The 12357-nt window shown below is 35.7% G+C and overlaps 1 protein-coding gene across 14 annotated transcripts in view; it reads right to left on the bottom strand.

Annotated features, from left to right (window-relative positions):
* CACNA1D (calcium voltage-gated channel subunit alpha1 D) overlaps positions 1-12357 on the bottom strand; it is a 220274-nt gene that overhangs the window by 87517 nt on the left and 120400 nt on the right. For 7 of the 14 annotated variants that reach the window (XM_071813151.1, XM_071813163.1, XM_071813156.1 and 4 more), the window contains exon 8: positions 5638-5741. The exons of 1 other annotated variant lie outside the window; for it this stretch is intronic. In XM_071813151.1, the coding sequence (XP_071669252.1) occupies positions 5638-5741 (104 nt within the window). Of the gene's footprint in view, positions 1-5637; positions 5742-6182; positions 6287-12357 lie in introns of all 14 variants that reach the window. 6 more of the 14 variants (XM_071813160.1, XM_065845268.2, XM_071813153.1 and 3 more) reach the window with 1 other exon arrangement.

Below are 12357 nucleotides of genomic sequence, written 5' to 3'. Positions count from 1 at the left end.
GCATGCACATGAATGCAAAGAGATCATCTGTGGGAACGACAAGACAGGGAGCAATTTGATAGAGTAACAAAGTTGAAATTTGATGTTTCTGTTATTATACCTGCACACCAAGATTTGCTCATTCTGTCCCGACTAGAGACATGCCTGGCTCAGAACACAGTGGATTTCTTGCAGGAAGAACTGGCAGTACTGAGGGCAGGACCATACCCCAGAGTATATTCGACTTCACCACCATGACATGCACTGTCAACACAGTTTTTGAAACTGATGTGGTTTGTTATCTGCCAGGAGCTCATTAGCAAGTATCTCACAGGACTAAGCCCTAAGAAGCCTTGGTATGATCAGTTCAAACAGGACTGAAACAAAATCAGTTCCCTTCAAGCACTTTTTCAAGAGCACTGAACTACTCCCATTGACTTAGTGGTCTCTGTCTAAAGCAGTTGGTTAGAGTTACTGCTCTATACAGCCAAAGTATTTGCTGATTATTTATTGTTAGTAGTATATCCGATCGATCAATCAAGGATAATATTTCCTCGTTATGTATCTGTGTTTGAGTTTTATTTTTACCAGCCACACCGCAATCAAAAGAACCCACTTTAGCTCAGAACCTGCTGAGATCTAGAGCTGAAGTCCCACTCCTCTTTTCGTATGTATTTTCTGTTTATCTGTGTGAGGGAGTTTAGTTTTTTATCCAGAACTACTATTTTACTTTTTTTTTTTTTTTAAACTAAGCGTTCTCTCTGCTGTTCAAAAGTAACACTGTCAAAATCAGTTCATTTCCCTTTTGCTGAAAGAATATTGATGGCAGTTCATTGCTGCTTTCTATTTGATGCATTATTATTCAAATGTCTTTTTCTATTATTTTTTTCCATATATATTGTAGACAACAGTTCTTAGGTGTATAAGCTTATCTGTGCCAACATATTTTATTTAACATTAATTGACAGATACTGCTGTGAGATTAGTATGGATGAGTAAGTACCCTTAGCTTTTAGAATCATTATGTACATACATTGCAAATAATACTGTGGGAAAGAAATGGAAAAATTAACATTCTCTTAGTAACCTGCAAGACTTGCATGCAGGAGGATGTATGTAAGGACCTGTCAAAGCTTATGCTTTGCTGTCCTTTAGCAAGGCAATAAATTCAATGTACAGAGATTTATTAAAGTATGTTTGAAGGGTCTAATGCCTCTAATGATACAGACTGGAGTAGATTATCATGCATCATTAAAAGCCATGCCTCTTGATAAATAAGTTATGAAGTTTTATAATTTATTTTTGCCTCTGTTCATAGTAAAACAGTTCAATGCATGCTAAATTACTAGCATATTTATTTTAACTTTCAACACACTTTAAAGGTACATTCAGGGTAGATGAGCGTCTCTCAATACCCTTAGTTTTTTAAGGTTTGGCTTTATTTGTTAACTTTTTAATAACCTTGACTTTACAATCTCTAACTTAACTTTTTCAGCTCACTCGTCTCTTGCACCAGTAGTCATTATATGCCCTGATCTGGAATATTCGGAGGAGGCCTGTCCTCAGCTCCCAGTTTCTGTTCCCAGTATTTCATGACTTCAGAGAACACAGGTCTGTTTTATGCCTGTTATCCACACTGTGTAACCAAAGCTACATGTAAAAGCAGATTCTTGAAGCAGTCCACCACCCTTCACAGAGCTACAATTGCTGAGCAGCTCAGTAGTAATTTCTGTGCTATTCCACCTAGAGTGAAGTTGCCCCAAAGATGGGGTCTAATCCTTGCATCATAAGCAGATGAATTTTTACAAGGCAAAAAAAGATGCACTGGTATGTCTCACAGACTGATCCCACTCCCTGCGGCTAGCTCCAAAGACATAGCCATCAAAATAGAGTGTGACCATGCCATGATCACCCTGCAGTTTTTGTAGGAGCTAAAACCATTATTTGGAGCCACATACAGCTTTAAATTTGCAATGCAAATAAGCAAAATGCTGACTAGTCCAAGATAATTGTCTCACTATCACTTTCTAGAGCTAAATCTAGAGGTCCTTTCTGGAGCACAGGTCTAGAGCTGACTCTAGGACAACTGGTACAAGCCATTGTTGGATCTAGAGTCATTCCTGGTGTCTTCTTTAAAGCTTGCTCTGTAATTCCTGAGATAGAACTAGACCCTGAGCTGGATCTGGAGTAATTTCTAAAACCTGACCTGAAGTCTCTTTTCTAGAATGCCTTTTTCTATAGAGTCCTGCAAACTGAAATAGCTTTTCAACTAATAATACACTCTGAGAATAATGTGAATACTACTAGTGTCTAATACAGAGTAATACAGAGTAAAACAGAGTATTTTGAAAAAGCTGAATTACCTCAAGCCAATAAATTCTCACCATTCTTGTTATTCAAGGCAATATTTAGAAAAATTTTTATAGTCTGCTTCCATGCAGAAATTTTAACATTTACCACATGCAGATTCCACACACATATTATTTCTATTAATTTATACATCTGTTATTAAAAATATGAACTCTATAATTAAGAACATCACCTTCAGTAGGCAGAGCTGACATGGATTACCAGGAAATACTCACCTTCAGAAACAGCTAGATATAAAACAAAAGATCTCCCAAATAATCATTCTCATCCATTCATACAGTATCTAAGTGCATCAAACATGCAGTGCACGAGAGGCATTACAGAAATACAAAGGGGCAGATGGTCACACAGTAACAAAGGAGTGCAGAGAGAATGAATGAATATTTTAAAACTGCAAACAGATCAAAACAGCAAGCAGATTTAAATATACACAGCATAACTTGATATTACAGGGTGTAACACTGTCATCCAGAAAAGATGTATTAGGCATTCAGATTCCATTTCCAAAATCTGTATGCAAAGCCATGCTTTTCAAGTAAGTTGGCATATTTTTTTCATTCTTGAAGTTTAATTGGTTTAGTAAAATTTATCTTTCATTGTCATTTATCTTAAACCAAGTTTCATGCTATGGTCTGAGGAGCATAAAAAGTAAAAGCTAAAAACTCTTAAATAAAAAACAAAGAATGCATGTATTGCATATCCAATGCCTGGCTTGGAATGAAAAATATTAACTTTCTACTAATAACACATCCATAGGTTTTTACCCCTACATCACTTTTACCTATAAAATGTAGACAGGTAGGTCTAAATAAAAAAAAAAAAAAAAAAAAGAAAAATATTTATTATTTATATACAAATGGGATTTAGTGATTCAAATAAATCAGTGTAACAGTATTTCACACTGGCCCTTGTCATAGTTCCAAACAAATACACCAGGACATTTTCTTCACCTATGCAGCAAACACTAGTTTGGTATGATAGGCATCTTTTAGAAAGACTCTCTTTTGCTTTCTCCTTCCGGTCTTAATTTCAATTGTTGGTGATACTTATATATCACAGCTCAGTTCGCTACTATTATTTTCTTCAGCATAGAAAACAAAAAACAGTATTGTTAGGAAGGCTCTTTCACGTATTTAGGGCAAACATGGATTCAAACAATTCATCAAGCACTCTGAGCACTCAAGTGACACTGCAGTTAAGTGACACTATGGCAGAAAGTTTAGGAATAAATTAATTTAAGGAGAGTTCACATCACACTTGACACTGCCATTTCTGTGCATGGAAAATCAAAGCCAGCAAGGCTTCTGAAGACCATTAGAGCTCTATGAATCAAGCAATACCTAGAAATCAGGAACTCAAAGACAAGGGACACCTCTTCCTCTGTATTGTAACAGCAGCTAAAGAACAGCTCCATACTCAAACAAATGTCATATGTATCATAATGTTGCAAACCTTATAAAGTATTTTAAATGTATTAGACCAGATGTAAACCTTAGCTGTGAAAGCCACTAAATTTCCAAGGCTTCAGTAGAAGAAATGAACAAGTTCACAAAATACCGTATCTGGCATTACTTTCCTCACAACTTATTTTTACAAATATAAAAATCTGAAACCAATAACAATTAGAGTAATGCAAGGAGAAAGGGGAATATTTAGTTAACTGTTACCACAGGACACCTTCATACAACAGGAAAAAAAAACTAATTGCTGCTTATGACCACCTCAAGGGCCACAGAAAGGAACTGTGAAAACCTAATCCTCTCCTGACTTCGGTGGGAAGTCCAGTCACAAACCAACATCAGGTAACAGTATCAAAAGAAGAAAAAATTACACCGCAACTTCCCTTATTTATTTATCTGTCCTTCTCTTTCTTGTTTTGTTTGTCCAGTGACTGTGGCTGTGACATGAAAGCTGGCCCCTAGTTTTGCAAATTTACACCTTCGTCCCTGAATAAAACAAATAAGACTGTATAAATCAGACTTTGCAAGATAGGTCTTGGAAGGAAGAGATTAAATCTAAAGATCAGCAATGGGTGTTTAGCACCACCTCTGCTTTTACACATATGCTTTGCAAAGTAAAATTATGCTTTCCCTAGTCTTCTGTGTGCAACGGTAATCTATCACAGATAAATGACTTCTGATTTTAAAAAACACATTGTAAAACCTCTGATCAGATAAAAACTCTCTCACAACTGGAAAATTTGATTGCCTGATTTCCAGGAATATAATAATGCATTACAACCTATGTATAGCATGGCAAAGCTGTGAATAGGGCTGCACACACATTCAGCAGCCTGATGACACCAGCAGCTACGGTGTCAAACTGCTTCCTGTGCAAGAGAAATTCTTCTGTTGGCTAACAAAGACTACACAGCTTGCCTAAGATTGGCAGAACAATATAATTTGTTGTATAATAAAAGCTAAAACTTACCACTGCAATAATTTTCCTCTAGTATTCAAACACCTGCAGGTTCTTTTATTTATTTATCAGAAAGTGTCTTTACCATAAACTGGAATTTCCCAAGCTCAGGTGTGTTAGAACCCAGGAAATGGCAAAGGCAGTGGAGTTGTGACCTCGGTAAGGCGGCTTTGTAAGAAGAAAACTGCAAACTGTGCAATAAACTACAGTTTTAAACCACATGATGAAGCTATAACTGACACCACTTCATTTCTTGACTGGAGCTTGGACTAAACAAAACAACCAAAAGCTGTGACAACCTCCCATTGACAAGTATATTAAATGGACACTTGATCACTGATAAACGTTGTCACAGCAGGGTACAGCTCCACACTATGGGAAGCACTAAAGCCTTTCTGGCAAGGCAACCAAGTCATACTCTTTCTGTAAGACAGATCTTGAAGCACCTATTAAAAAGATCTTGCAATGTGACTGGGAAACACAAATAACACTATAGTTACTTTATGGAAATTTGAACAAAAGCAAAAGTGGGGCTTTCAGAAAAGGACAATTGTCTATAACTACAGGGAGAATATTTGTGCAGGTGCAGCACCCATCTCTGTGTGCAAAATAATGTTTCTCCCTGCTGACATACTATAGAATAAGGGGATTAGTGCCTCATTTAATGAATACTTTCGCAAGCATGGTGAACGTGATGTCAGACAGATACAGGCACTAGAATCACACAGTTCAGTCAAAAGAGCAAACACTGGTAGGATGACAAAAGAATCTCAAGTGCATGCAAAAAAGCCATCGCTGAGAAGCTTGAGTAAATGCAGAGGCCATCTTACAAGTAGCAGTAGCATACACAATGTTAACTCAACTGCTTACCCACTAAGTACACCAAGAACCAGGTTAAGTACGAAAAATGAGCCAAGGATGATAAGACTAACAAAATAGATCCATGGCCATTCACATCCTATTGCATCATTTACCTGTAAAATGTAAGGAAATAAGTTATGATTCAGCCATTTACTAAACAGCAGAGTCCTTTGTGCAGCTGCCAGATCACGTAGGTTTATGGCTTATTCAGTTCTAAAAAATACAAAATCCATTAACGCATCTCAATTTCTTTACTTACCCAAAATAAGTTGTAGATGTGATGCCTTAGAAGACGAATTAAAATAACATTTAAATAAGTTCAGGAGATCAGGTTTTTTTATAATTTTGCCTTAAGTATGGACAAAGGTATGTCTAAACTCTGATTTTGGTATTTGTATGTTATTTGATAGCTACAGAAAACTGTTTCTGTTCGAATTAGAGGTTAATTAAAAGATGTCATCCCAGCTGAAGCCTCACCTGTACAAGATAACCTGTGTGTTCATGGAAACTGAATTCAGGACTCTGCCTTCATGATGAAAAAGGTGTATGCTTACCCGCTCAATACACCAAGAACAAGATTTAGTACGAAAAATGACCCAAAGATGACGAGACTGACAAAATACACCCACGGCAATTCAAATCCCATAGCATCATTCATCTGCAAGAAATAAGATGATCTTATAGAGTAGATCACTATAGGAATAGCAGTGAAGAGTCAGAGAAAAAGATAATTCAATTATTCCGGTGAGACAGCATTCTATGCACTCCTTCAGTATTCAAATAATAACAATACAAGAAAGAAGGCACCAGGCACATTCACTTTGCATTTTATAATACATACTCCAAAACAGAATACTGAGTGAACCCAGCATTCAAATAAAAAATATTATCAAACATAAATGCAATACTGCAACAGTTCTGTTCTTTAACACCTAGAAAGTGAACTTTCAGATCTCACTAATCAAAATGATGCTTACAAAGTAAATTGAAATATTATTATTTGTAGTGCATATCTATCCTAGCTACATGAATGATCCTCTGAGAAAAGAAACAGTAATGCGTATCTCAACAGTACAAGCAATATTTTTTGTTGTAACATGGAAGTTAAATACTTTTTCCCAAAATACTACAGTTGGATGCAGTCCGACATTTTAAATTAATTAAAAAAAAAAAAAGTGAGAATGAATTAGCATAAAACATGAACACAATTCTATGAAAACAAACAATGGAAATAAAATTTTAGAAACACAGTGGAAACGGGGAAATATTCAAGAAACATTTCTGAACAAAAATTATATGAAGATTGAGTTTAAGTGAAGCTTAAAAAGTTGTAATGTTTGGGTTTTGGTTTTGTTTTTTGTTTTTTTGTTTTTTTGTTTTTTTTAAGTAAGGTTGAGCCAACTGAACTTTAAATACGCCCTTTCTGGACTCACTCAAGCTTTTCTATAAAGACCTTTTCCAATGTCTGTTCTTAGCAAGCTCATTACAAATATCAGAAGATGGACTTAAGAAACATACCTATGGAAATCTAAAAAGGCCTATTCGGAATAACAGATATTTTAAAACACAGGGAAATTGTTTTTGTGTGTCTCACATAGGTGCAAAAAGACATTCTGGTAAGTTACAAAAATAATTGGAACTTCTCAGAAATGTCTCTTGTGGGAGAGGAATTATTCTGGCTTTTTGTTTACACTGACAAGTTTGCATTCTATTCTTTTCAAGATGCTTTTTAGTCATGAAAATTCATCAGATGAGAAAAATTGCATGAGCATTCAAGACTGCCCACGGTATTGTACAACAATCTTTGGGGAAACCTCTTCCTCGTTCTGCGAATGCTCTTGCATTCATTGTACCTGGAATTTGTGTTTGGGCTTTGCGCTCTATTGATAGTCAAGTCTGACTCCTGTCCTTAACATCTCTGTTGGAATAGACACATTAAACATGGAAACGAATATTTTTCAAACTGTATTTCTTATTTTTTTTCCTCTATCTTTTAAAAATGTATTACAATCTCAGTTTCTACTGGGTGACCCTATGGATGGTTAGATAAAAGCACATGCATTAAGTCTTTGCAGGTTAAGACCCATAGCAACTTTTCTTCAGTCATGATCTGTAATAATGTCACTTTTTACTAACTAAAGTAAACAAACTTGCTTTAAAATAATCTATGTATCACCTTTTAAAATGCCTTAGTAATTAAACTGAGGTATTGACAATTAACTTAAAATTACTTAGACTTGCTAGGAGAATAAAGAACACTGTAAAATACGTATTTGATTTGGATTTTTTCCTTTTAATGTCAATAAAACTGTATTTTGGAGAAATTAAAATGGAGAAGGACTATAGCCCTTCAGGAAGGCTGGGATCATTACGTCCAATTTTTAAAGATCCGAAGTTTCCATAGTCCAATTCTGCAACAGCATATTCATATGGAAAAATATAGTCTTTCATAATGCTGCTGTTACACTGACTTACTTAGTCTCCTGTGCAATACTTTTAGCAATACTTAGCATGTCAGGTGCCTATGCTAAGGAGATCAATTGTGTTTTGTTTGTGTTTTATCATCCATGCCCATTCCCTCAGATCAAGTACCCTACATTTGAAAAGTCTTAATAATTAAGAGGTTCAGGTAGTTAGTAAAATATGCTGTTGCCCAGACTGAATTTCTGCTTTGTGCCAGTGTATGTTGCCCCTTGCATCTTCTTTCAAGTGTAGACATATGGCATTAAGATATAGGAACAAATTTTACTCAATTAATTTAAATGCATATTCATGATTATTTTATTACTTTAGAATTGAGTTTGCTGCATAGAAATGAATCATATGATACAGGCTAAGTGTTTTTCTAACAATAGCTGATGAGAGCGAACATTTAATTAAATTTCAAATACATATAAATGCATTTTGCATCTAACTGAACTACACACAGTTGTTCGCAAGTCATCAGAGTTGAATATGAAGGCCTAAAGTCACCTGGTATTGACGGAAATGTTTTCGTGCTATAAATCTTGAAAAACCTGAAAGATTAATATTTGCAATTTTTCTTTGAGGAAAAAAGAACTCTGGGAATCACTGCAATCCAATTTGATACACTCTTTTTCTCACAAACATGTTTAAGAAGCCAGTCATTCTATTAATTCAGAAACCCAGGAGCAAAGCTGAAATTTCCATGCTCTGTCATAGAGGCCCTACAAGCACAGGCACCCGTGATCTGCATTTCCTTCATTCATTTTATAGTAACTTATGAAAAAAATGCCTTCTCATTTATGGGGTTTGACTGTAAGCCCAGTGTTTTAGGCTAATCTATCTGGAACCAATGTCCCATGATGTAAAAATTGGAAACTGCAGCTAACCAGTGCTAGAAGTGTTCTCACTGGGGCAGATGCTGAACTAATTCAAAAGCATTCCTAACTCAGGAATCCTTAGTCTAGTAGTACACCTTGGCACTAACCTAAGACTGAATTACTAAAAGGAACAGTCTTAAACTGCATTTATGAAAAAAGTTTACCATATAATTCCAGAGACAAATAAGCTCTAATCAAATAATGCATTGTCATTTCTATTCATGAAGTAATATTTCTCATTGCATTAATACCAGAGATGAAAGTACAAAATTAAGTCCTTTCCTTTCAGAAAACTTTGCTCCTCGTTTCATGCATGTCAAGTGGCATTTTCCATAACTTTGAATTAAAGAAAGATTAAAGGAGTCAATTTGCCTTCTGATTAAAAATAGAGGCAGATCTTGGTTTATATATGAGCACAAGAAAGTCTCTGTCTTCAGAAACAAGGAATTTTTAGTTGAAAGGATTAATGCTGACTTCTCATCCAAAGTGCAGAATAAGGTGTTACAAATAAAGTAATTCCAGATGCATTGGAAATTGTAACTAAGAAACAAACAATAAAAGCCCTTGAATTATGCTGAAGTACCACCAGGAGATGTAGGAGATCTCGCATTTCAAATGCCCAGCAAAAAGTCTTGCAAGACTGCCACCCTCTGGGGTTCAAGGAGGTCCTATACCAAAGGAGGTGTCATATGGACTTGTCCCATCTCTTTTTGAGTCCATTCAGCTTTTAGCATCCATTGCACCTATCACCAAGATACTCTCAAGTACCATCCTTCTCGCTTGTCTTTGAGCCTTTTTCCAGCTCTAGTCTTACTGTCTGGATTTCAGTTCTAACGAGTTTGTTCATCACATTGACCCGAGGACAGATGAGATGATAGATGATATGAAGGACACAGCATTTTTCATATAACTCAATTCTGTTTCATTGTAATGGTAGACGTGTATTACTCAGGTAAGTGTTTAAAAATGCTTATTCTCCACAGATGCCACTTTTGGCTACACTTTGGCATTTTCAGTCCTTTCATACAGATGTTAAATTAGATTTGTATGTTTAAACAGCTTTGAAAATAATTTTAAACCAAACTCTGAAGCTCTTCCTATCCCTTTCATGAACGACACAGTAACTAACAGTTGAAAAGTTCTTCTAACAGGACCCATTTGTTCATGCTACCAGATCTGGAGACAAGTTACCAGATACAAAATATAAGTTATTTTCATTATGTATTTGTGAGTATATATAGATATATCTGTAGTCTTGAAGAATTATCTTGAGCTGATAAGACAAACTTAGTAGTCTGAAACTGCCTCATCTGTTATTTGGAGTGAATTATAACATCTTGTTAGCTGTGCTGTAGTTGGAGTCAACTACCATTAGAATGCAGTGTAGATGATCAGAGACCAAGACTCTGAAGTGAAACAGAGAGAAAGTCAAATTTACAGCAAACATAGAGCAGCAGATGGCACACTCCAATCTAAAACATTAATTAGAAATCATTAAAATGTCTCACTTATCCCCATCTGTGGTAATTGTGAGTAAAATCCCCACATGCAAATGTATGCAGATCAAGGTCTTACTTTTCTGTACACCTGGTACTGTTTTACTGAAAATTGTTGCAAGGTCTTTGTATGTATCAACTAATCTAAGTCCTAACTGGGGATAATGATAAAGCAATGCAGTAATACCTATAATTCTGCATTTGTAGTATTACAGATGTAAAGGACTAATGCATGAGCTTATTTTGAATTACTTTCCACAATGTTTCAAACTTGTTTAATTTCTAAGTTTCTTAGTTTCCTCAGGTTAGTTTCCACTTAGTTTCTACTTTCCTCCTTTCATAATGTTCCAATAGACACATAATGGGTGGCTTTATTTATTGTTACCCATAGTCTACCTAATCATCTTAAAAAATATTAAGACTGACAAATTTAGTCTCTTAACAGCTATAAAAATCCTTCAGAAATCGGTTGTTTCTGAAATAGGACTAATCCTGCGTTCTTCAAAGCACATAATGCAGGTTCCCAAAACCCGAGATCATGGGCTATTTATTCTACTCACTTTAGAGCACACCAGACAGCTTTTCAAAGCCTTCTAGCTTCAAAGGTTGTGTCCTGGGATATTCTTGGCTGAACTGGAGTTAACTTAAAGCTGACTTAAAATAGGCTGTGCTTGAAGCATGGCAGCCTCCAGGTTGGCTTATAAAAGCATGTAATTTTGTATTCAATCTTATCTGGGTTCTGGAGTTAAAGCACAGATTTCCCTGACATTCTCCTGACTGGTCAGACTCAGCTTCGTTGTACTGCCGACGCAGAAACAAGCCGTGGGACACACTGGTGAGACATGAATTCAGAGACCAACTGCTTTGTTGAGTATTTCAGCTCAGCAACAACTGGAAAAATCAGAATTCCTTGGCTCAGCCATTAAGGTAGGCCTAAAGAGAAATGCGTCCCTTGGAGAAGTGAAAAATTGTTACAATACCTATAGAGCCTCATAATCATCTCTAAATACGGCCCACATCTTCTGTATGTAAACTGTGCTATAAAGTCACATATAGGACACATCTAAGTGAACCTCTCTCCAGTTAAACCTCAACTTGCAAGACACTGCTTCCATTTTGCTTTGATCTATCTGAATAAACTTTGATTTCTATCTTCTGTCATTTTAATCCATTGTTAACTAATGAAGTAGATAAATTAGGTACTCACATAAACCATTTTTGCTTCCAAAGCTGATATTGACTAGAAATAAGTTTAGACACAGGCCATCTTTTTCTTTTTCATTCAGATACTTTATTTTACATCTAACGCTATTTTAGCTAATTAGCATTGGTGGTATTTCATTAATCAGCTTACTGTCTTTAACTGGGGGTAAGAATCAAATGATTATTCCAGGGGAAGTCCAGATGTCAAACGTGACTGCTAAGAAATTATTTTCTCTTTTTTCAAGTGGCTATCTAATCCAGTTTCTATCCATTTTATTTAAACTTTATGGGGAGAAATAGTATGTTCTTTCGAGCATTTGCAGTGATCTATGACAAGAAATTAGTTCCATGCTTTGACTGCAGCACAGGTCAGCAGACAGCTAAGACTAAGATATTAGATACCTTGTCAAAATAAATCAAGTTCACTTCATGGGAAAGATATTTCCCTGTGAGGTAGCTTAAAATCTCCCTCAGGTGGGGGATTTGTGTTAAGATGATCATTTGAAAAAAAAAAAAAAATATCACTTTCAATGCTAATTCAAACTTTAACTACATATATTCTTTGGCTTGGTCGCTCAGTTTGTGTGTCTGAATCTCGATTCTCTCTTTCTGGGGTTTCTAACTTATCGGCAATTTAAGTCTTTTCTCTTTGCAATCTAAAATTAGTTGATTCAAAGCTTTTTAAG

Source organism: Patagioenas fasciata, chromosome 10, assembly GCF_037038585.1.
Source record: "Patagioenas fasciata isolate bPatFas1 chromosome 10, bPatFas1.hap1, whole genome shotgun sequence".
NCBI classification, from domain to species: domain Eukaryota; kingdom Metazoa; phylum Chordata; class Aves; order Columbiformes; family Columbidae; genus Patagioenas; species Patagioenas fasciata.
Note: the sequence above shows the minus strand (reverse complement) of the source record. Positions and strands in the feature narration are given on the sequence as shown.